This window comes from Salvelinus sp. IW2-2015, linkage group LG35 (assembly GCF_002910315.2).
Source record: "Salvelinus sp. IW2-2015 linkage group LG35, ASM291031v2, whole genome shotgun sequence".
Taxonomy (NCBI): domain Eukaryota; kingdom Metazoa; phylum Chordata; class Actinopteri; order Salmoniformes; family Salmonidae; genus Salvelinus; species Salvelinus sp. IW2-2015.
In genome coordinates, this window is record NC_036874.1 from 4,666,185 (window position 1) to 4,692,130 (window position 25,946).

The 25,946-nt window shown below is 46.0% G+C and overlaps 1 protein-coding gene, 1 long non-coding RNA gene and 1 pseudogene across 2 annotated transcripts in view; 2 read left to right on the plus strand and 1 right to left on the minus strand.

Moving 5' to 3' along the window:
• Positions 1–2,944, minus strand: part of LOC111958637 (uncharacterized) — a 12,780-nt pseudogene extending 9,836 nt beyond the window's left edge.
• Positions 2,945–7,506: 4,562 nt separating this feature from the next.
• Positions 7,507–25,946, plus strand: part of LOC111958638 (poliovirus receptor) — a 60,395-nt gene continuing 41,955 nt past the window's right edge. Inside the window, 1 exon segment of the mRNA XM_070437320.1 lies at positions 7,507–7,893. Within this exon segment, the coding sequence (XP_070293421.1) occupies positions 7,809–7,893 (85 nt within the window). The 5' untranslated portion in view covers positions 7,507–7,808.
• On the plus strand, positions 12,427–15,536 carry LOC139023729 (uncharacterized). Its single transcript, XR_011474867.1, has 5 exons — positions 12,427–12,616; positions 12,677–12,728; positions 12,887–12,909; positions 13,006–13,123; positions 13,161–15,536. It is a non-coding gene; the product is annotated as an uncharacterized lncRNA (long non-coding RNA).

Here is a 25,946-nt window from a genome sequence, read left to right on the forward strand (position 1 = left end):
CAGCAAGTTGTCATAAATGCTTTTACAGTAACCTCGGCCTGGGACCCTGTGGAGCAGCAGAAACAGAACACGGTTACGCATAGGAAAAACCCCTTGAAGGAAGAACCTGTAGAGGAACTCAGTTTCATATGCACCAAGCCATGAACAATCACACACACATCCTCTTCTGGGTGTATACCTTGCAGTTGCTCTGTGCGGTCCTCCAGCGGTCGTACCCATAGACCATGGTGTGTGGTTTGATGTTTCTGCTGTCTGGGGTCTTCCAATAGAGCAGGAACATAGTCACCGCCCTGCATCGGAGGGCAGGCGAGGGATGAGAGGGTCTGGGTGAGACTTGGCCCATAGAGATCTGAGTACACCTTAGGAGGAGAGGAGGAGAGGGGAGGAGGAGGGGAGAGAAAGAGACAGAGAAAGAATAGAAACGGGTGGTAATGGGGGAGAGGAAGAGAATGAGAGGTTATGTAAGTGAGAGAGAGAGAGAACGTGAGAGATAAGAAGAGAGCGAGAGAGTGGTGGGGGAACAGTGAGAGAAATATGTGGGGAAGATGGTGGGGTTGAGAGATATAGAGAGGAGGATGAGTGACAGAAGTGGCAGTGGAGAGAGGAACAGAACAGACAGAGGAAAAGAAAGAGAGATAGAGAGAGGTGCACAGCAGCAACAGGGATTATGTCGTTATGTTTCTGAGAGAMAGCTGGTCCCTCAGTAAGGTCAATTTGTATTGTGCTGCTTGATCCAGAGGCTGCTGACTCTGTGTTTTAGCTAGACTAGAGTCTACTGTACACTGTGACGTCACTCACTATGGCTTATATTGGTGAACGAGGCCACATTCATACCTAGACAGAGAGAGAGAGAGAGGGTGAGAGGGAGAGGGTGGGAGGGAGAGAGAGAGGGAGAGAGGGAGGAAGAACYACAGAGAGGGAACAAGGGAGTGAGAGATAAAGGGACAGAAATAAAGCATTTGGGTTAGTGTGGGAGCAGTGGTTATAGTGGGAGCACTTATAAATACTAGTCAATTACATAACAATGCCAATACAATGCTGATCTAAATACAATGCTTTGTTTGGTGTATTGAGATTCATCCCAGATTCCAATTATGTCATTACACCCTTTCCTCCCTCTCTCCATCCCACCGTCATAAATCACCATCCACGCGGAGGTCCACAGTGAAGTGGAATATAGCGGTGCTGCTGTTACCCCTTGGGTACACCTGGCAGATGTATGCCCCCTGGTCAGTGGGGAGTATCTGGGGCAGCTTGGCGACCACCCCCCCTGACCTCCTTGCCAATCGTAGCGGCGTCCCGCCGGGGGACAGCCAGGTTACCTCGGAAACGGCGGAGGCGGGGGACACTTCTGCCATCAGACGCAGTGTGCTGTGCTGAGGGAGAGTGGCTGAAGGAAAGATAGAGACTGGGGCCGATGTAGGAGGTAGGAAATAGGAGGAATGATAGAAGAGATAGAAAACATGTGGGATATTGCTACTACAGTCTGACCTGATTGTGTCAAATAAAGTGTGCATGGGAAATTATTTACACAAAATATTTMTATCAATACCATCACAACTGTATATTACATGTATATGGACATACTGTAACGGTAGCCTGTTTTGTGTACAGGACAACAGTTCTCTACCTGTGAGGATGGCTAATAGTATGATCTTCTCTCTCAGTTTCTTCTCTTGCTGTTTAATCAGACAGGAGTAGCGACCCTTGTCCTCCATTTTGGGGACAAACAGCAGAGAGAAGTCCCCAGTTTCCTGAAAGTTTGAGTCAACCAAACGCATGGAAGCCTTTGAGGCTGCGCCCGAGAACTGCTGCCTCTCATTGGCCGAGAGGACCAGTTTCCAGTGGTCCACCCCGGGAGACTTCATCTTCCAATTAATGCTCACAGAGCCCGTGAGAGGCCAATCAACACAGGGTAAGGTGACTTCCCTGCCAACCATTGTCACGACGACATCACTCCAGTCWGGGTCTGATGACGACAAAAAACACACACAAAAACAAGTGAGTGAAATAGTGGTAGGTCTAACCTTCCAATGGGCTTACAGGGGAACTTCTGCCATGGCTGCTCACACCTATCCAGCTCTATGTGCTCTGTAAAAACTTAAGGTGCAAGTAGAAGGGGTTGCAGTTGGATCAGGCTCTGGCCTCACTACTGATAGATGAGACCTGAGGAGATAAGAGGTGACTAGTTCTGGAGCTACAATCAACACTCKGACTTAACCCAGAGARGCTCAGCTCTGCTTCTAGAGGACTCTCAAATGGCACCCTACGTCTTAGAGCCCTGGTCCAAAGTAGTGCACTATATAGGTAATAGAGTGCTAGTTCGAATGCAACCCAGGTATTTATCCTTCCTCTTTAATCAGTAACTGATTTAGATCAGGAAGAGCCAGTGTGTTGTGGACTCTTTAAGCCCAATCAATGGCATTAATGGACCAATTAGTCGCCAAGGAGAGTTGAGAGCCAGCCAGACTGGACGGATTAGAGATGTGTATCCCTGCTTTGACKTCCAAATGACAGGAATATTTCTAAACCTCTACTGAAATACTACCTTATTCATAAAATACTACCTGGATTATTTTGTATGTTTTGTTTTCCATATACTTTCTGATAAAAGATTCACTGATCCCCGACAGAAGAATCTCASATTTGTTTTCAGCTTCAAAACAAGTGAGTAACCCAGTCACAACAGTTGTATGGGAGAATACTTGCAAGTGAAGGCAATTTGTGCGATGTCATCTATCAATGGTTCAAATTTCACCATACCTTTAGTGGTCGTGTCAGATTGAGTGATGAGCACCACCGAAGAAGAAATAAGAACAAAGAGGAGACATCTAAACTCCATGGTCCAAGCGGAGGCAGCCGAGCAGGTGTAAAGTCAACTCACACACAGACCCACACACACTCTCCACTAGCACCCACCACCACTACAAACAGCACCCTTCTCATCTCCAGTTTACTAGCAACATTTCTGTATTCATTAAAAGGGAATGTGGTTGCGTTCCAAATGGCATCCTATACCCTATTTAATGCACTTCTTTTGACCAGGGCCAATAGGACTGGTCAAAAGTAGTGCACTATATAGAGGATATGGTGCAATTTGGGGCCAAACTTGTGCCTTTGCTTTGAACAGGATACGACCCGTCCAAAACCTTGATAGTGTTCAGGAAGAGAGTGTCACTGTGTCCACTGACTGGTAGTCTGTTGGTGACTGATAAACACTTATAGGACTGGAACAGGGGAAAAAGGCGAGCACAGAAACACAAACACGCAACACACACACACACACACACACACACACACAGTATAAGACACCAGGCTACATGATGATGTAAACTCATGCTGCAGCTCAGGCACTGTACTGTGTATGTTCTTGAACAGAGAGGGAAGAACTTCACTTGGGATAAAATCCATACGATGACCTCAATACTGGGGTTGGAGAACGACAAAAGGAACAAACACGTACAGTATATGTGACAGTGAGAAAGGGAAAAAGACCAATAAAGTGGAGAGAGAGAGGAAGAGATGGACAGAATGAAAGTGAGGGAGAAAGACAGAGAGAGGAAACGAGGAAGTTAGAGAGATAAAGGGAGAACAATAAAGAGTTTGGGTTATAGTGGGAGCAGTGGAACCCCTGGGCTAAATGTCTTTACATCCCATAAATGTGTTTAATTAAACTAACGGTGCTATCAGCTCCTCTGAGCTCCATTACTCCATTACCAGATACACTCTTAATTACCACTGAGCTGACAGGGAGAGCAGGGAGGCGAGAGAGAGCGAATCGAGACGAGAGAGAGAGAGAGAGCGAGAGAGAGCGAGAGAGGGGGAACAGTATTCTTGATACACTGCCGATTTTTTGCAGGTTTTTCCTACTTTACAAAGCATGTAGAGGTCTTGTATTTTTATCATAGGTACACTTCAACTGTTGAGAGACGGAATCTAAAACAAAAATCCAGATAAAAAAAATTTTTCCCCCCAACATTGTATGGATTTTTAAGTAATTAATTTTGCATTTTATTGCACTGGACTAAGTATTTGATACAATCAGGAAAAGCAGAACTTTAATATTTGGTACAGAAACCTTTGGGTTGCAATTCACAGAGATCATACGTTTCCTGTAGTTCTTGCCAGGTTTGCCACACTGCAGCAGGAATTTTGCCCAATCCTCCAGTAACAGACCCTTCTCCAATCCTTCAGGTTTTCGGTTGGCTGTCGCGGGGCAATACGGACTTTCAGCTCCCTCCAAAGATTTCTATTGGGTTTCAGGTCTGGAGACCTAGGCTAGGCCACTCCAGGGACCTTCTAGATGCTTCTTACGGAGCCACTCCTTAGATTGCCCTGGCTGTGTGGTTCGGGTCGTTGTCATGCTGGAAGACCCAGCCACGACCCATCTTCAATGCTCTCTTTGAGGGAAGGAGGTTGTTGGCCAAGATCTCGCGATCCATGGCCCCATCCATCCTCCCCTCAATACGGTGCAGTCGTCCTGTCCCTTTGCAGAAAAGCATCCCCAAAGAATGATGTTTCCACTCCATGCTTCACGGTTGGGATGGTGTTCTTGGGGTTGTACTCATCCTTCTTCTTCCTCCAAACACGGCGAGTGGAGTTAGACCAAAAAGCTCTATTTTTGTCTCATCAGACCACATGACCTTCTCCATTCCTCCTCTGGATCATCCAAATGGTCATTGGCAAACTTCAGACGGGCCTGGACATGCGCTGGCTTGAGCAGGGGGACCTTGCGTCGCTGCTCAGGATTTTAATCCATGACGGCGTAGTGTGGTACTAATGGTTTTCTTTGAGACTGTGGTCCCAGCTCTCTTCAGGTCATTGACCAGGTCCTGCCGTGTAGTTCTGGGCTGATCCCTCACCTTCCCCATGATCATTGATGCCCCACGAGGTGAGATCTTGCATGGAGCCCCAGACCGAGGGTGATTGACCGTCATCTTCAACTTCTTCCATTTTCTAATAATTGCGCCAACAGTTGTTGCCTTCTCACCAAGCTGCTTGCCTATTTGTCCTGTAGCCCATCCCAGCCTTGTGCAGGTCTACAATTTTATCCCTGATGTCCTTACACAGCTCTCTGGTCTTGGCCATTGTGGAGAGTTGGAGTCTGTTTGATTGAGTGTGTGGACAGGTGTCTTTTATACAGGTAACGAGTTCAAACAGGTGCAGTTAATACAGGTAATGAGTGGAGAACAGGAGGCTTCTTAAAGAAAAAACTAACAGGTCTGTGAGAGCCGGAATTCTTACTGGTTGGTAGGTGATCAAATACTTATGGCATGCAATAAAATGCAAATTAATTTACTAAAAATCATACAATGTGATTTTCTGGGATTTTTGTTTTTAGATTCCGTCTCTCACAGTTGAAGTGTACCTATGATAAAAAGTACAGACCTCTACATGCTTTGTAAGTAGGAAAACCTGCAAAATCGCAGTGTATCAAATACTTGTTCTCCCACTGTAGATAGATAGATGTAGTATAAGATAGATAGATAGATAGATAGATAGATAGATAGATAGATAGATAGATAGATAGATAGATAGATAGATAGATAGATAGATAGATAGATAGATAGATATTTGAAATGTCTTTATTCTTTTGGAACTTCTGTGAGTGTAATGTTTACTGTTAATTTTTATTGTTTATTATSTACTTCACTTGCATTGGCAATGTTAACATATGTTTCCCATGCCAATAAAGCCCTTGAATTGAATTGAGAGACAACGAATTTGAAAACAAATCTAATCTTGATAAACTCCCATATCTATTAGGTGAAATACCACAGCGTGCCACCACAGCAGCAAGATGTGTGACCTGTTGGCACAAGAAAAGGGCAAGCCGTGGAGCACAAACCCCATTGTAAATACAACCTATATTTATCTGTTTATTTATTTTCCTTTTCGTACTTCAACTATCTGTACATTGTTACAATACTGTACATAGCCAATAATATAACATTTGAAATGTCGAAATTATTAAAACACTTTTGTGACTTATGTTTACTGTTCATTTTTTATTGTTTATTTCCCTTTTGTTTTRGTCTATTTCACTTGCTTTGGCAATGTAAACAMATGTTTCCCATGCCAATAAGTCTCTTTGAAATGAATTGAGAGAGAGACAAGAGAGAGAGCATGGGTGTACTSATCTCCTCCCTCATGGATAAATAATCACTCTAAGCTCTGGCTCAGTTTAATGAGTGCTGCCAATAAGCTAATACCAGACAACTATGAACTCCACTATCCTAGTCACAGACCCACAGGCAACCCCAGGACTGGGTGACGGGAGTGGAGAGGAAAAATAAGACGAGTGAAAGACAAGGCCGGGACAAAGAAAGTGAGGGACAATACGAGGAGAGGGAAGAGTGACCAAATCCAGACATAACATTGGCCAGATGAGTGAGGGATGAGGGGAGAGGGGGAAAACGAGTTAGGCCCCTATGTAGGGGAAGGGCTCAGAGTATTGAAAGTGAAAATAGATTGGGAGAATTCAGAGGTGAACATTGTYGACTGACAGAGGAGAGGAGAAAAGGAGAGGGGAGAGCAGAGGAGAGAAAATGAGAGGTTAGGGGCAAAGAATGAAATATGCGATGAGAAGGAGGGAATTACAATGAATCAATGTTCTCTGCACGTTTGTAAAACACATGGGTTTACAGATTAGCCTTAAAGCTGGAGGATAATATGGCTTTGCAATGTTGCTTTGGTGGACAATAAGAAAATGTTMTTTTTTMATTAGTGTGTGCAGGGGTGACTAACCCCGACCTAGAGATCTGATCTGGYTGTGCAAGCTTTAGTTCCAGCCCTGTTTTAATACAGCTAATCAAGGTCTTAGAATCACACCTGAGTGTCATCATCTCAAGTCTTCATCAGTGGTTGTTTGATTGTGACATCTGCGTCAAAGATTTTGATTGTGACATCAATGTTAGTGGTTATTGGATTGTAACGTTCGTTCCAGTGGTTATTTTATTGCGACACRTTAGTAGCCTGTGTCATGATTGTGGGACGTTAGAGCTAAACAGCAGAGGGCGCAATAATCATCCATTTGCCTCATTCCACCACTGCTGGGCTGCTGTGCCTAGAATTCGATAATTTAATGGTACATGTATTACAATTGACCTAATCAGTGTAAAATATTGGAGAMGGTGTACTTTCCCATAAATTAGCCTACACATTATGGGTAGATATTTTTTTTTCTAAATCAAAACTTGAAGTTTGTAGCATCCTCCATCGAAATGTTTTTATTTCCAATAAAAAGACAGTAGAAAACTGAAGAGGGTACATTGACGAATATGTCTAGTTTATTTTTTGTAAAATACAGGCAAAACAGCTCGCCTTGAGGCTAAACAAATGTAGGTGTGCGCCCTATTAACTGTGTTGTCCGTTTTGGATAACACAATCTTTTAAAAAGTATAATTCCTCAATATTTTCATCCTTTTGGGAGTTTCTAAACGCCAGTAACATATCGTTTGAATTCAAGGAACTGTGACGTTGCCTAGGGATAGTCTATGACATCACACCCAGTCACCCAGTAGCGATCTCTCCGCAGTGTGGAAATAGTTGCTAGAGCGCACGCAGTCCAATCCACAAAACACCTATTTAGCTAAGGGAGAAATATACATTTGTGAGTTTCTTGTCAGCATCGCTTGGACAGGATTTGTATTATTTTTAACAGGCTCCGAAAGACGCGCAGTCGGTGAAGGACGTTTGAAAACTCACTTCTGATTAGTTCACGATTAAGTTCAAACCGGGAAAAGACACGGATAGAGGTTGTTTTTATCAACGACATAGGATTCATTTAAAATCAGAGCACAGACAGCATGGCGAGAGAAGACGCTCGAAATTGGCATGACTTCACCAAAATGATCGAACTGTTCAGCGTGGTCACGTTGCTGACTTTTCAAGGTAAGAAGAACATATTTCAAAAACCACCATAGAAATTCAACAGCAGCCTAAGTTGTTATCCTATACTCTAACCACGGATCGTTTGGRTGTGTCACATGGCGGGGAGGTTTCAGTTTCGATCCAATCAACGTGCAGGTGTACACTAGGTCTTAACGTTTTTTTTCACGCTAACATTTTCCTTCTTACGGTCGTGAAATAAATTATGAATAAATAAAGTCTACTTGTGTCCCTGAACTAATTTGACTAGACTATTTTCTGACCGTGACACTATCTCACTCGGTAACCAGAGTTTCGGCGTAAAGTAGGCTACGCGGTGTTTTTGCTCTTAAGGTGTGGCTGTTGGCAATCGAAGTACTGTATATGTTTCTCTCTGGTGCCAGCAGGTGCATTGTCACTTGTTCTGTTCCAAATACAACCCTAGCGCTGTTGCGTGTCCTTGATCCTCTTTCCCCAGGACCACGCTTCTCCTTCAATTCCTTACGTCCCRCTGCGCCTTTTATTTKCTCTATCCGACACGTCATCCTCGATTAGTTCCAGTTCACAACACATACATTGGGTTAGAAATAGCTTTTAATGTAAACAGTGCAGCAACAGGGTGTAGCCTAGTTGCCAACAACAACAAAAGGTGATTGAGGCTGCAGTATCGCACTTGATAGCGTCCTTGTGGCCTGTGCATTTTTAATTAACACCTGTGCCCAGAGCCATATATTTAAGCAATAAGGCCCGAGGGGTGTGGTATATGTCCAATATACCACGGCTAASGGCTGTTATTATTTCTCAACGCGGAGTGCCTGGATACAGCCCTTACATGCTGAGTAGACCGTGCGTCCGCCATAGCAGGCAGCCGTGGTATATTGGCCATACACCACAAACCCCCGAGGTGCTTTATTGCTATTATAAACTGGTTACCAACGTAATTAGAGCAGTAAAAAGACATGTCATACCCGTGGTATACAGCCTGATATACCACGGGCTTCAGCCAATCAGCATTCAGGGCTCGAACCACCCAGTTTATAATTAGTTAGACCAACTGAGAATATTGAATATTGTTTTAATTCTAGACATACAGTTGCATAGTATTGTTTAAATATTCACCATATAATGTTAAAGGAAAAATCCACTCAAGCTATATTTTGGTATTTTTCTAAATGTTTTGCATGTCAGCAGTCAAGTTTAAGATATTGGACTTTCAAAAAGCAAAGTGTCACGGGCCACAACCATGATGATCCGTTTTGCATCATATGATGTAATTTGCATCTGCATGATGTGGCTGGTGACACTGCATCTTGAAAGTCCAATATCTTGATTACTTTACTTCTGACATGCAAAACATTTTGGGACTGCATCAACAGTGGACTAATAACTCAAATCTTGCATTATTTTTAATTTATTTGTGGATTTTGAGCTAACTTGGCTGCCATAGAATGTTGTCATGTCATGTAAATGCATCATAATGATCGTTGTAGACATTCAGTTTTGTAGTCTTTAAAAACACTATTCCCCATGTCATTTCAATGGGGAGCTAACATGGCTAATAAAAAGGAAAACACTGCTGTTCATGTTCCCAGGTGATTAAAGAAATAAAAATCAATCACCTGAACAGCAGTGTGCAGTGTTTTTATTTGTTATTTGTCATGATTTCACCTAGAACTCCAGGACCTGCAAAAAAGTACCTGGATGCATAATAGGAAGTAGAGGTGCTGTAGCACCCCCTGAAAAAGCAGGAAAAAAAATAAAAATACTAAATATATTTTGTGGAAAAACATGCAAAAACTACATTGGCCCAACTCTCTAAATACATGGCTCTGCCTGTGCTTACAGTACGATTATCAACTAGTTCTACTCCATCAAAAGGTGGGGACAGTAGCCTAACCTATTTGTTTTGTTTCAACAAATTTCCCGCTAAGCTATATTTAACTTCTCAACTGTGCCCACTTTTGGCGTCACACTTGCATATAAAGATCAAAAGATGTTGCTAATGTATTTGCTGTATTCAGAAGGTTAATTTATTCAGGTGTGGTAGGCTTCGCGCTCAGGTGTGCAGATTCTCTCCTTACACTTGCACAGTGATCAGGCAAGTTGGCCCAAACAAATTTAAATCTCTATATTCATTTATTTGTGGTGGCAATTTAACCCAGACCTCTTTATTTTTTCCTTTCCCATGGATAAAAAAGTCAACACTGTCTCAGGAAACTTTAGTGCCACAGAAAGAGAGGGTAGTGGCCTAGCCCAGGCCTACTGTACTGCCTGCTGTAGTTGATTTCATTTTTATTTTATTTAAGAACAAATTCTTATTTTACAATGACGGCCTAACCCGGCCAAACCCTAACCCGTACAGCGCTGGTCCATTTGTGTGCCGCCCTATTGGACTCCCAATCACGGCCGGTTGTGATACAGCCCGGGATCGAACCAGGGTCTGTAGTGATGCCTCTAGCACTGAGATGCAGTGCCTTAGACTGCTGTGTCACTTGGGAGCATTGTTGTACATAACACAAAAATAATAATATCATCATCCGGCCCAGAAATGTATTTTCTTTTCTGATTTATTTATGGCGTGGACCTTTTCAGCCCAAATCCATTTTACAGAACATCTAGTGCACTTAGGGGGAAGGAAAACGGTGGCAAACAAAAAGGTTTCTGCATATTTATCAGGGAAAATCCTGGTTTAACCAGTTCAAGTGTAAACATCTCCCTCTTCACTTTACTGATTTTACAGAAAGAGCCTCTTTCTTACACGACAATGTTCAGGCCTTGTTTGTGTTTTTTTGTGGGAGAATGTTTATTTTTTTATTTTTTTGTTCTCTGCTAAGCCAAGAAAATCTTGTTTATAAGGAAATGACCAAAAAGAGTTTCAATAGCTTAGTAGAGGAAGGTAGGCTTAGTTCAGTTCTCATCAATTTCAATTTAATATAGTCTCATAACCCAGCTTACAATGTAATAACAGTGAGTTTAATTTGTTTTGAATTAAGGTAGGCTTCTATAGTATGAAAATCAATAAAAGACAAGTCGTAGAAAATTAAGTTATCTCGAGAGAATGGATGGAATTCCACTTTGAGCCCTAAAACGACACTGTAATACCCCCTAACGAGGTGGAGGCCCTATGTGGGTCAGGAGGGCTTGAACCCTGTTGCCATGGTGATGTTTTATATTGAAATAGGGCTATGGGGTCAGCTGTGAGTGGTTACGTCGTCTTTACGGCTGAGTAAACCGCGTTGGTGTGCGTGTGAGAGCGACTGGTGGGCTGGCAGGGTCAGGGGAGAGAGCAGCCTACAGTCGCTCGCTGTTGGAAGAAGAGAGAAATGTGACATTAGGCCAAATGACTTTGTGCAGTGAAGACACTTGAGATCCTCCTGATGGGTCTCTTCAGCCATTTGGGAACAGGTGGCTTCTTTAGAATGATGCWGAGACAGTGCAGGCTGAGGATTGTGTTCGGAGTCAGTCCGTTGATGGTTGGTAGGTCATTGGTTTATAGGACTGAATGAACAACTGATTCAGACCCCCCCCGTCCCGTCCCGTCCCGTCCCGTCCTCCCCGCCACCACCACTTGAGCTCCCTCCCTCCCCCGCCTGCCAGACCCAGTACATACAGGGGGCCTTGTTCTCTTGTCTTTTATTTTATACCATCGTTCATGTTCCTGTCCAGCGCTTTTGTTTGAGCGACGTTAGTTATTGGTTTATTCAAACACACTCTGTCCTCTCCCCCCCGCTCTGTCCTCTCCCCCTCGCTCTGTCCTCAAGGCTACGCTGTTTATGGGTGTCTGAGAGGGGGAGGGAGAAGGGGGTGAGAGAGAAAGATGTGTAATTCCACGGATGAAAGAATGTAGAATGTGTTTTTTGGGGGGATGGGAGACTATAATTGAAACATTCTTATCTAAATCAATGTTTCTTCCCAGACAAACACAGCAAAAAAAACACTGCAGAAATAGACTAGTCTTATTTCAAATTGGAAAAGCAACCTTTTTTTGAATGTGTGAACTTTTCAATGAATGTCTGTATGCTTCGAGGTGTTATGTTAATGAGGTGTCCTTGCCCCTCCGCTCTAGAGCTGCAAATGCCATGGGGATTGGGAAAAGGTCAGGTGTGTGTGTGTGTTCGTTAGCCTTGCTTTGGCTGCTTTTAGTATGGCTTCCTGAGTGGCCCAGTCTCTCTCTCTCACACACACACACACACACACACACACACACACACACAACAACACACAACACACACCACACACACACACCACACACACACCCCCCACACCGCACTTACACTGCAGGCTGTTTAGAAATAGTTGCCCTCGATCACAGTAAACTCAGTGATTCAGACATAATGTGGTTTAATTTACAGCCCAAATGGATCGTGAAAGTTAATACTGAAGTGGTGGGTGCATGGAGTGGTGCCCACCATGTTGGCCCTGACTCTGCTGCCTCCATGGAATCTAATTCAATCCTATTTTTATGGCTACGTATGTATAACAGTTCGTCAATTGAACTACATTCCACAAGGGAATGAAAAGACCTTACTGACCCAGTAAGTCAAAGCATAGGCTTATTGATGCGTGTGTCTATAATCAATGTATGTGGAGAGACAATGGTTATTTTCTCTATGTATTACATTTTCCTTAAAATCAAGGCCAGACTAGGTTGTTGTTGATTTAATAAACATCACTTAAGACAAGATGGATAGATCTAGGGAGAGAGTGAAGGGGAGAGAGATGTATAGAGAGTGAAGGGGAGAGAGATGTATAGAGAGTGAAGGGGAAGAGAGAATGTGAAGGGAGAGAGATGTGAAGGGGCAGAGAGATGTATAGAGAGCGAAGGGAGAAGATGTATAGAGAGCGAAGGGGAGAGAGATGTATAGAGAGGAAGGGGAGAGAGATGTATAGGAGAGTGAAGGGGAGAGAGTGGAGAGGGGAGAGAGTGAAGGGGAGAAGAGATGTATAGAGAGTGAGGGAAGAGAGATGTGAAGGGGAGAGAGATGTAGAGAGCGAAGGGGGAAGAGATGTATGAGAGAAGGGGAGAGAGATGTATAGAGAGTGAAGGGGAGAGAGAATGTATAGAGAGTGAGAGGGAAGAGAGATGTGAAGGGGAAGAGGATGTATAGAGAGCGAAGGGAGAGAGATGTATTAGAGAGAAGGGGGAGAGAGATGTTATAAGAGCGAAGGGGAGAGAGATGTATAGAGAGAAGGGGAGAGAGATGTATAGAGAGTGAAGGGGAGAGAGATGTATAGAGAGTGGGGGAGAGAGGATGTATAAGAAGTGAAGGGGAGAGAGATGTGAGGGGTAGAGATTATAGAGAGAAGGGGAGATAGATGTATAGAGAGCGAAGGGAGAGAGATGTATAGAGAGCGAAGGGGAGAGAGATGTATATAGAGAGCGAAGGGGAGAGAGAATGTGAAGGGGAGAGAGATGTATAGAGACTGAAGGGGAGAGAGATGGGGAGAGAGGGAGAGTTTGGTCGATCAGCAGCAGTTCTTGTCACTGAATTGTTTTGCTTTTGGACTGGGAGGCAGGAGCAATAGTAGTCGACACACCGCTAGCTAGTGATAAATGAGGGTGTGTAACCTGAGGCTATGCTGTGTATTTTTATTTGTTTTCTTCCGACAAGCAGTGGCACATATGTAAAAAGAAAAAAAAGATGGTACACGAGACAGCTGTCTGATCCACGCCTGTCTCAGTGGACTAGTCCATTGCGGAGGCTGCAGGGATGGCACACCAGTGTCACCAGTACATTTACCGTTAATTCCCATCATTTCTAATCTACAATGTTTGTTTGGTTATGGTCATTTCTGTTTAATGCATTCAATATATATTATTATTACTACAGTCTTGTCATCGGAGGAGTGGACACATTGTTTGTAGAGCGCACAACCTAGGCTACACTTGTGAGAAAGTTTTGGTTTATTTCATTCCATTTATGAGTTGTCAATTTATTTGTTGTCTTTTGTTTGGAGCGCTCCTGTCAATGTTGAGTAAGGACATGCACCTGATTGTGCATAGAAGTAGGCCTAGGCTACCTGGCCTGCATGCAGATGTAGGCCTAGGCTACCTGGCCTGCATGCAGATGTAGGCCTAGGCTACCTGGCCTGCATGCAGATGTAGGCCTAGGCTACCTGGCCTGCATGCAGATGTAGGCCTAGGCTACCTGGCCTGCATGCAGATGTAGGCCTATAAATGTGCCCATTTGAGGATCTGATAGAATTAGTAGCCTGAAACTTTTGACTGTGTGTGTGACTACTCTCGGTCGACCAAGATGCCTTTTTTTGTCTGGGGAATCCCTAATGCTGAGAGTCAGATGGCATCTCAATAACCAGTTGTCAGATGTGTGTATGTGTGAGGCAGTTTGCCGGGTGGTTTCTTCAGGATGTAGTGGTGTTCCTTCCTGTCTACCACAGTCGTCTGAGAATAGCCTCCTTTATCTCTACATATTAATTAAACTGACACGTCCTTTCAAAGCATCTTTCAGAGGGTGTTAAATAACTAATGATGGATGGATCATGGGCTTCTTTCCTGGAATGACTCAGCCCCCCAAAAAACTACATACATTTAAGTTCTGTGGGAACCACAGTCCCTGGCCCCCCCCAGGCTCTGCTCCCAATGCATGCTGGGAGCAAACATGGTGGCCCACGATGAGGTCATACAGAGATCCTCCACTGGGAGTGTTTGTTTTCCTGGCAGGGTTGCCAGATTGGAGGCCATCCCATCCGATCAAAGGGAGAAGTAGTAATCCTCCCCCCCCCCTTTAAGGAATGCCAAATGCCATTAAGATGAATGGGAGTGGAAGGGTTTACAAAATCATAGCTCCGCTGAGGTCTATAGGGTCAGGTTGGATTCCAACTAGAGCAGGACGCACACACACACACACACACACACACACACACACACACACACACACACACACACACACACACACACACACACACACACAAACAAAAACCCGTCTGTAGATGTTATCAAGGCTGGATATGGTATGAATCAGTTGAAATGCTGATAGTGCTCCTTATCATCCATTCCTCTATAAAAAATGTCTTCGTCACAGCAACACATTTGCACACACACCAGTTTCTGTTTCCCTGCCTGCCTCTGTACACTCAACACAGTACCTTAGAGAATCCGTGTTTAGTTTGCTATGTTGGGTGTAGGAGATTCTCTTTGACACAGTCCCAGATGATTACCCAGCTACAGTGGTCACACCCCCATCAAGAAAGACTGAGTCTAGGAGCAGCCCCTGAATAGGACATGGCATGACACTGCAGCAACGGTTTCACAGTACCAGTTACCAAGACTCCTGCTGTGCCCAATGAAACGGTGACCCAAACAGTGGTGAAGTACCGAATTGTCATATTTGAGTGAAAGTAAAGATGCCTTTTAATAGAAAATGATAAAAGTGAAAGTTGCCCAGTAAAATCCTACTTGAGTAAAAGTCTAAAAGTATTTGGTTTTAAGTATTAAAAGTAGAAATAATTTCAACATGAATCATGTATTTAGTGAGTCCACCAGATCAGAGACAGTAGGGATGACCAGGGATGTTCTCTTGATAAGTGTGTGAATTAGACAATTTTCCACTCCTGCTAAGCATTCAAAATGTAATGAGTACTTTTGGGTGTAAGGGAAAATGTATTGAGTAATAAGTTAAAGTCAAAAATATAAATAAAGTACAGATACCCCAAGGGGGCTGAGAGGGGTGGGTACAGTTGGAATGAAGGGGGCAGCTTTAGTGGGGGAGCAGAGTGGAGATGACATCATACTTTTAAATTCCTCAGTGGCAACTTGGCACAGGGATAAGGGGATTTGGAGGAGAGATAGATAGGGAGGCAGGATCTGCTCATTTGTAGTTTAGCATCATCCCTCTCTCTGACACTTTAACTCTTTAACATCTTCTGTCTTTCTCCTCACTTTTCTCTCTCCTCTTGTCTCTCCCTCTCCCGTCTCTCTCCATCTGTAAAATCCTCTGTGGTGCGCTCAGCAGATCTGTATGGCACTGAGCACAGAGGCCCTTGACATTGTCCTAGCTACACACACGGACACGCGCATGTTTCCGTTGTCATTGGCAGTCACCTTAATGTGTCCAGATGGAGAGTGTGGTTTGTGTTATTGATCCTGTATCGATCAGGGAAGGATGCAGTGTCCTTATGTGTTATTGAAAACATTTAGGTTTCGCACTGACAGCTCCGTCAAACTCCTATCTCTCTGTGTCTGTGTGTGTGTTTGTGTTTGTGTCCAAGTCAGTTTGACAGTTACCACCTCTTTTGCTCTCCCATTCTCTCCCACCTTTTTTTCACATCTTTCTGTTTTTTCTTAGTGTGTTGTATGTTTTTTGTGACGTCACAATCTGTCTCTTTCACTTCTACACCCCCAGTTGGCTTTTCTCTGCATCTCCGTACAGCTCACTTTGAGAAGGTCATGTCAAATTCACACTTACCAGCCTGTCTAGACAGACAGGCAGGCAGGCAGGCGGGAGGGAAGGGCTGGGGGAGGATAGTTACTTAGTTGTGACAGGACCTTGTTTAGGATGACACGCCTAAGACCCAACCACATCACATGCTACTATGGGCTGTTGATGATGAAGAATTTAATGTCCCAGTTCGCTCCTTCTTCCCAAAGTGTACACTTGTTCACTTCCCTGATTTGAAATGGAAATGACTGGTATTACAAATATGGTGTAAACTCCCACTAGCCTATGCCTCCACCAATCCAATGCTTTTAGATTTGTGGGAAGTAGTTATTTAGAGCAGGAGAGAGGACGTACCGTATTACTGGGCTACAGCCAGGGTAGACATTTAGGCAGTGAAGTGGGAGTTTATTTAATGTGGGACATTTTATCAGAGATAAGAGTGGAGCTGGAACAGAACATTCAGTCATGTTTAAATTGTTCAACATAAAACAGAGATATTACAGTGTGTTCAGTCTTCTATGTCCCCATGTTCTTCTGAATCTCAGAAACCTTCAAGTGAAGATGGCCGTCGGCAGACTGCATTTCTGATTAGTCACAACACACTGATGCCCACAGCTGTCAACCTTACCAGCTCTGTTTGGCTTGTTCTGGGTGCATCCCAAATGGCTCCATATATAGTGCACTCATTTTAACCAGAGCCCTATGGGTCCTAGTCAAGTGTGCACAATATAGGGAATAAGGAGCCATTTGAGATGTAACCTCTGTCAATTATAGTGTAGTTATGCAACTGCCACTCAAAGCAAACCTCATGATAACCTTTTTCAACCTGAATTTCTACAGAAGACTAGCCTATCTGAATGATCACCATTGAGATTCATTGCAGCCACCAGGACTGGTAGAAAGCAGAACAGGAGGAGACTGGAGTGACAGGTTGGCCTTTTCCTCTCACTGGGTTGTGTCAACAGGGTGTACCAAAGTGTTTGTTTACTACAGATAGTCTTGGCACTTCATCTAAATAGAATTTTGTGTTGAATGAGCCACCCCCCCCCACAAACACTATAGCTGATCCCATCCTTCTTACACAGCCACAGTGGGGTCTCTGACTCAGTCCTATTCCTTTATCCCTCTGCTCTCTGACAGCCCTCTAACTAATGAATCCAATCTACCTCCTGTAGCTCTATCCCACCCTCTCTCTCTGCTTTTCTTTCTCCATGTCTCACACTCTCCATCCCTCCTTATCTTCCTTCCTCCTCCATGTCTCGCTATCTTCCCTTCTCTCTGTCTGTCTGTCTGTTGATTTCCTCTGAGTAGCTTCTTAACTTCCTCCTCTCTGTAATTTGGTCCTCGTAATTGATCCGTCTGTTCAGTAAGCGCCTGTCTTATAGTCCGTGTCCCCCTCTCCTTCCGTCCCTCCTTCTCCTCATCCCTTGTTTCTCCTGCTGTAATTTGAATGTCTTTGGTTCCCTTCTTTCTCTCGCTCTCTCTCTCTGTCTTATTCCCTCTGTCTGTTTCACCTACATCAACCTTGAAGTTTCTCTTTAAGTCTGCCAGTACACAACTATCTCCTTGCTGTTCTTTTCCTCACTGTTTTGTAATGGTGCCTTTCCTATCATCATGGTGTATTGCTGCCTCTATTGCAGTCTCTCTCTGCCTCCTAACAATGTTCCTTTCCTCTCCCTCCCTCCCTCCCTCCCTCCCCCCTCCCGTCCCAGAAGGCAGTTTTTGAAGGTTAAGTTGCTGCGACGTACAACAAGTTCCCAACATCATCTCAGGCCTCTCCCTCCTCCCTCCTCTCCCTCCCTCCCTCCCTCACCCTCCTCCCTCCTCTCCCTCCTCCCTCCCTCACCCTGGCTGCAGAATGGCACTCAGCTGTCCCTCCAACACACACACACTACTTTTTTTCCACAGAAACCTCAGGCTCAATGGTGGGCTGAATCAGATTGCTGAGGGAGAGAGGTTGTGCGAGGGAGAGAGGTTGTGCGAGGAGAGAGGTTGTGCGAGGGAGAGAGGTTGTGCGAGGGAGAGAGTTGGTGCGGGGAGGGGTTGTGCGAGGGAGAGAGGTTGTGCGAGGAGAAGGTATGGTTTATCAGGACTAACCTGTCCCACAGAGATGCTGTGGCCACACTCAATCGTCTGTGATTGACACTACTGTTACAAGGGCTATAGAGCAAATACACAGATGTGAAGTCTAGCCAGGTCACTTCCCCTAAATGTACACATGCTTGGGTTCTACAGCAGGTTGGATTGGGGAATTGAGGAAGAACAGCACCATGCCTTGCCTTGATGTGAGTTACTTCTATTCATATCAAGTTACTGTTGTACTGTGGGCCAGCCAGGCGTTGGTGGATAAATAATATACTACTGTTATTGAAACAGGACTGTCATTGTGTTCTAGTGAAGTCCCAGTTCCTCCCTTCCTCCCCTAACTTTCCCCGGTTTCCCCTTCCTTATCCTTTCCCGTCCCCCAGGGCACTAGACTACTCACATGAGCCAGCCTGTAACCTGGAGCCCCCCCTCCATCACCTTCGGCCAAGTCTGCTCCGCCCTCCCCACCTGTTCCTGGCCAGCTCACACCCCTTCCCCGCTCCTCCCCTTCTCCCATCTGTGTGAACTGGACAGATCTGTCTGACTACCCAGCTCCCCCCTTCCTGTCCAGTCTGTGTGAATGGACAGATCTGTCTGACTACCCAGCTCCCCCCTTCCTGTCCAGTCTGTGTGAATGGACAGATCTGTCTGACTACCCAGCTCCCCCCCTTCCTGTCCAGTCTGTGTGAAGTGGACAGATCTGTCTGACTACCCAGCTCCCCCTTCCTGTCCAGTCTGTGTGAATGGACAGATCTGTCATCTACCCAGCTCCCCCCCTTTCCTGTGCCAGTCTGTGTGAATGGACAGATCTGTCTGACTACCCAGCTCCCCCCTTCCTGTCCAGTCTGTGTGAATGGACAGATCTGTCTGACTACCCCAGCTCCCCCCCTTCCTGTCCAGTCTGTGTGAATGGACAGATCTGTCTACTACCAGCTCCCCCCTTCCTGCCAGTCTGTGTGAATGGACAGATCTGTCTGACTACCGCAGCCCCCCCCTTCCTGTCCAGTCTGTGTGAATGGACAGATCTGTCTGACTACCCAGCTCCCCCCCTCTGTTCCGCCCATCTGTGTGAATGGACAGATCTGTCTGACTACCCAGCTCCCCCCCTTCCTGCCCAGTCTGTGTGAATGGACAGATCTGTCTAACTACCCAGCTCCCCCCTTCCTGTCCAGTCTGTGTGAATGGACAGATCTGTCTGACTACCCAGCTCCCCCCCTTCCTGTTCCTGTCCAGTCAGATGTTGTTGGTCACATACACATGGTTAGCAGATGTTATTGCGAGTGTAGCGACATGCTTGTGCTTCTTGTTCTGTCAGTGCAGCAATATCTAACAAGTAATTTCTAACAATGTCACAACAAATACCCAATACACATACATCTAAGTAAAGGAATGGATTTAAGAATATATAAATATATGGACAAGCAATCTCAGAGCGGCATAGACCAAGATACAGTAGAATAGTATAGAATGCAGTATATACATATGAGATGAGTAACGCAAGATATGTAAACATTATTAAAGTGACTAGTGTTCCATTTATTAAGGTGTCCAATGATTTTAAGTCTGTGTTAGTGATGGCTATTAACACAGTCTGATGGCCTTGAGATAGAAGCTGTTTTTCAGTCCCAGCTTTGATGCATCTGTACTGACCTCGCCTTCTGGATGATGGCGGAAGTTGTAAATGGAAGTTGGAAATGGAAGTTGGAAATGGAAGTTGGAAATGGAAGTTGGAAATGGAAGTTGGAAATGGAAGTTGGAAATGGAAGTTGGAGGAACATGTGTAGAAAGTGGCTAGTTGGTGGTAGCACTACTTTGGTTTGTGTGTGTTGGTTTATTTAGTTCCTGTGTTGGTGTTGTGTATCTCCTTCATGGTTGTCGACTGGCTTTCTTAGCTATTTACGGGCTGTTCAGTGTGTGTGTGTGTGTGTGTGTGTGCAGAGCCAGGCATGTCACTGGGAACCTTCCTGGGGGTTCTGTCCTTGTAGGCAGCTAGGGGCAATTTCCTGATATCTGCTTAACTTTTAGTGTCTTTTTATAGGAAACAATCCTCCCTCTCCTTTCTCACTACTCCTCCTCTCCTCCCTACGTTCACTCGCTCGCAGCTGATTCGTCTTTCAGTGATTCATGAATTCAGCTCTGTCGTGCAATAGCCCTTCTAGGGGGGCTTGGTGTGTGTTTGTGTTCAGTTTGAGTGTGTGTTCATGCTGAGCGACGGGTGAGGGCTTTGGGCGTTGGAGAAAGGTAGAGCGAGAGAGGGAATGTGCTGTGACGCCAGCCCTGATTAGAGCTGTAACACTCTCTGATTTTTAAACCCACATTTAAATAGACATTGCCTAGGGAGTGTTGGGGGGGGGGGGGGGGGGTGCCCTGCTCTCTAAACGAACACAAGCGTCTTTTAATTTCTCTTTTAAATAGATGTACCCAAGGCCCCACCTACCAACTTTTGCATCTCTCTCATTCTCGCTCTCGTTTTCTCGTTCTTTCTCTCCTCCGTTCAACACGGAATAGCTTTATCCTCCCATAGATTATTGATGTCCTCCCTAGTATAACCCTCCTCTCTTGCCATCCTCCCATAGATTATTGATGTCCTCCCTAGCTATAACCCTCCTCTCTGCCATCCTCCCATAGATTATTGATGTCCTCCCTAGCTATAACCCTCCCTCTCTGCCATCCTCCCATAGATTATTGATGTCCTCCCTAGCTTATAACCCTCCTCTCTGCCATCCTCCCATAGATTATTGATGTCCTCCCTAGCTATAACCCTCCTCTCTGCCATCCTCCCATAGATTATTGATGTCCTCCCTAGCTATATACCCTCCTCCTCTGCCATCCTCCCATTAGATATTGATGTCCTCCCTAGCTATAACCCTCCTCCTTCTGCCATCCTCCCATAGATTATTGATGTCCTCCCTACTATAACCTCCTCTCTGCCCATCCTCCCATAGATTATTGATGTCCCCTAGCTATAACCCCTCTCTGCCATCCTCCCATAGATTATTGATGTCCTCCCAGCTATACCCTCCTCTCTGCCATCCTCCCATAGATTATTGATGTCCTCCCTAGCTATAACCCTCTCTCTGCCATCCTCCCATAGATTATTGATGTCCTCCCTAGCTATAAACCCTCCTCTCTGCCATCCTCCATAGATTATTGATGTCCCTCCTAGCTATAACCTCCTCTCTGCCATCCTCCCATAGATGATTGATGTCCTCCCTAGCTATAACCCTCCTCTCTGCCATCCTCCCATAGATATTGATGTCCTCCCTAGCTATAACCCCCTCTCTGCCATCCTCCCATAGATGATTGATGTCCTCCTAGCTATAACCCTCCTCTCTGCCATCCTCCATAGATTATTGATGTCCTCCCTAGCTATACCCTCCTCTCTGCCATCCTCCATAGATGATTGATGTCCTCCTAGCTATAACCCTCCTCTCTGCCATCCTCCCATAGATTATTGATGTCCTCCTAGCTATAACCCTCCTCTCTGCCATCCTCCAGTAGATGATTGATGTCCTCCCTAGCTATAACCCTCCTCTCTGCCATCCTCCATAGATTATTGATGTCCTCCCTAGCTATAACCCTCCTCTCTGCCATCCTCCCATAGATTATTGATGTCCTCCCTAGCTATAACCCTCCTCTCTGCCATCCTCCCTTTTCCTCAATTCTTTGGCTTTCTTCTCTGCACCAGTCAGGTCCCTTCCACGCTCCCTCCCTCGCTCCCTCTCTTCCTCTCTATCTCTCCCCCCTCATTCCTTCCAGCTGACTCCATCTCTCCCCTCAAAACCACTGTCATCTTCCTTCCTGTTCCCAGCTCAACTCTTCTTTCCTCTCGCTATCTGTCTTCCCCTCTTGTTCTCTTATTTCTCTCCATTTCTGGCCTACTTTCTCTCTCTCTGTCTCTGTCTCTGTTTCTGTCTCTCTCTCTCTCTGTCTGTTTCCCCACTCTGCCTATATTTATTTACATGCACAGGGAGTGATGGATGAATGAAGGTATATATGGAGGGATGCATGGATGGCGGGGTTTGGTGGCTGGCAGGATGTGAACAGACGCTGAACAGTTCTGTCAATCTAAACCTGACTAATGACTTGGCTAATGGCTTCCTGTGTTCGTTGAGTCGTTTTAGTGTTCTGTCAATGTCATCAATTAATTAGTTCAGTTCCGTTTCACTATTCTAAGATTGACACTTTCTCAAGTCCTCTCTTAGGACTTAAGCTGATTTCATACTACTGCCAAAGTGCCAAATGTTGTAACTAGAGTATGAACTGGCCTTTATAAGGCAGATATCTGGAGTTGGAGCTCATTCTAGAGACTGTAGTATAGCAATGAGACTTAGATTCACACTTCTCTAGTTGAACGTGTATTCCCATCCACAGCTCCTCTCTCCTCTTCTCTACATGTCTCGTCCCCTTGTTGAATTATGCAGTGTCCAATGTGACAACCGCAGCTTAGCGACATAATGAGAACAAATTAATATTCACAGCGTGGGAAGGTGAACTAACACTACTCAGCTTGTTTGTATGTCCCAGTGTTGTAATAGTCAGTTGTTCATAAGGACTGTATCTTTGGTGTAATCAGAGTTAGTGGTGTTAGTGAATGTGAGACGACCACCCTCTGTGCTAAACGGCTGTACACTGAGGGTACAAAACATTAGGAACACCTAACTTCTTAATATTGAGGTACACCCCCTTTTGCCCTCAGAACAGCCTCAATTTGTCGGGGTATGGACTCTACAAGGTGTCAAGCATTCCACATGGATGCTGGCCCATGTTGACTCCAATGCTTCCCACAGTTGTGCCAAGTTGGCTGGATGTCATTTGGGTGGTGGGCTATTCTTGATAGACACTGTTGAGAGTGAAAAACCCAGCAACGTTGCAGTTCTTGACACTCAAACGGTGCGCCTGGAACTTACTACTATACCCCGTTCAAAGGCACTTTTGTCCTCAAATCTCTCATGGAAAGAGCAGGTGTTCTTAATGTTATGTATACTCAGTGTAAATGATGTGAGTCGTAGTTTGAGGAAGGGGATGGCATTGTCCTACCATGCAAATGTAGCTGGAGTTAACAAACACCATACAATGATACATCTACCATTCTCTAGATTTCAGTATGTACTGCACTTTCTCTGTTGTCCATACCAGCCCATCTGAATCAGGCTGGGAGAGGAGCAACAAGGCCTGTTGTATGATTGAATATTCTAGATGTATGGATAGAGGAGATTGAAGCTGAATGCACCACCAGACCAGGAGATGTTTTGAAAGCTGGAGAGGCTTGGCCTCCATCCTCCTCCAGGCACCCAACCACCAGACCCCCTAGCTAACCCAACCACCAGACCACCTAGCTAACCCAACCACCAGACCACCTAGCTAACCCAACCACCAGACCACCTAGCTAACCCAACACGCAGACCACCACGTACGCTCAACCAGACCACCTAGCCTAACCAACCCCCAGACCAACTAGCTAACCGCAATCACCAGACCACCTAGCTAACCCACCACCAGACACCTAGCTAACCCAACCACAGACCACCTAGCTAACCCAACACCTAGCTACCAACACCGCAGACACCTAGCTAACCAACCACCAGACCACCTAGCTAAAAACGCCAAGCACAACCACCTAGTAACAACCACCTAGTAACACCATCAGACACCTAGCTACGACCACCTAGCTAACCCAACCACCAGACCAACCTAGCTAACCCAACCACCTAGCTCACCACCACAGACCACCTAGCTACCACAGACACTAGCTAACCCGACCACCAGACACCTTAGCTAACCCACACAGACCACCTAGCTAACCGACCAACACTAGCTAACCACACCAAGCACCTAGCTAACCCGACCACCAACACCTAGCTAAAAAAATATAAAACACACTAAGAAAAATAGTAACGACACCAGACTAACCTAGCTAACCGACCATCAGAGCACCTAGCTAACCCGACCATCAGCAGCACTAGCTACCCGACCAGACACTAGCTACAGAGCTAGCCTCCTAAGCCCTAGCACCAGACACCTAGCTAACCGACACCCTAGCTAAGCGCGACCACAGAGCACCTAGCTCTAAGCGACCACCAGAGCACCCTAGCTAAGCAGACACCAGAGCACCTAGCGTAAGGCCGACCACCAGAGCACCTAAGCTAAGCCGACCCCGCACGCTAGAGCACAGCTGACCACCAGAGACCTAGCTAAGCGACCACCAGAGCACTAGCTAAGCCAGACCACCAGAGCACCTAGCTAAGCCGACCACCAGAGCACCTAGCTAAGCCGACCACCAGAGCACCTAGCTTAACCCGACACCAGAGCACCTAGCTAACCGACCACCGACCATGCTAACGCCACACAGCAGACCACCTAGCTAACCCCACCAGACCACCTGCTAACCCAACCACCAGACCACCTAGCTAACCAACACAGACCACCTAGCTAACCACCTAGCTAAACCCAACCACACCGACCACCTTAGCCAACCGACCACTAGCTAACCCACCAAGATCACCAGCCACCTAGCTAACCCACACTAGCTAACCCAACACCACGACCACCTAGCTAACCGCGACCAACCTAGCTAACCTAGCTAACGCCGACCACCAGACCACCTAGCTAACCCGACCACCAGACCACCTAGCTACCGACCAACCGAGACCACTAGCTAACCCGACCACAGCCACCTAGCTAACCGACCACCAGACCACCTAGCTAACCGACCATCAGAGCACCTAGCTACCGACATCAGAGCACCTAGCTCACCCGACCATCAGAGCACCTAGCTAACCACCGAGCACCTAGCTAAGCCGACCACTAAGAGCACCCTAGCTCAGCCGACCACAGAGCACCTAGCTAAGCCGGACACCAGAGCACCTAGCTAAGCCGACCACCAGAGCACTAGCTAAGCCGACACCAGAGCCCCTAGCCTAAGCCGCCACCAGAGCACTAGCTAAGCCGACCACAGAGCACCTAGCTAAGCCGACCACCAGAGCACCTAGCTAAGCGACCACCAGAGCACCTAGCTAAGCCGACCACCAGAGCACCTAGCTAACGCCGACACCAGAGCACCTAGCTAAGCGACACCAGAGCACCTAGCTAAGCCGACCACCAGAGCACCTAGCTAAGCGACCACAGAGCACCTAGCTAAGCCGCCACCAGAGACCTAGCAAGCCGACCACCGAGCACCTAGCTAAGCCGACCACCAGAAGCACCTAGCTAAGCCGACCACCGCAGAAGCACTAGCTAACCCACCACCGAGCACCTAGCTAACCCGACCACCAGACCACCTCCGCTAACCCGACCACCAAGACCACCTAGCTAACCCACCACCAGACCACCTACTAAACCCCAACCACCTAACTAGCCCAACCACCAGACCCCCTAGCTAACCCAACCACCAGACCCCCTAGCTAACCCAACCATCAGACCACCTAGCTAACCCAACCACCTAGCTAACCTGACCACCAGACCACCTAGCTAACCCAACCACCTAGCTAACCCAACCACCACCAGGCCACCTAGGAAACCATCTGAACTCAGTCTACCATGGCTGAACGGACAGGAGAGGGAGAGAGAGAAAGAAAGTGAGGGATTGGAAAG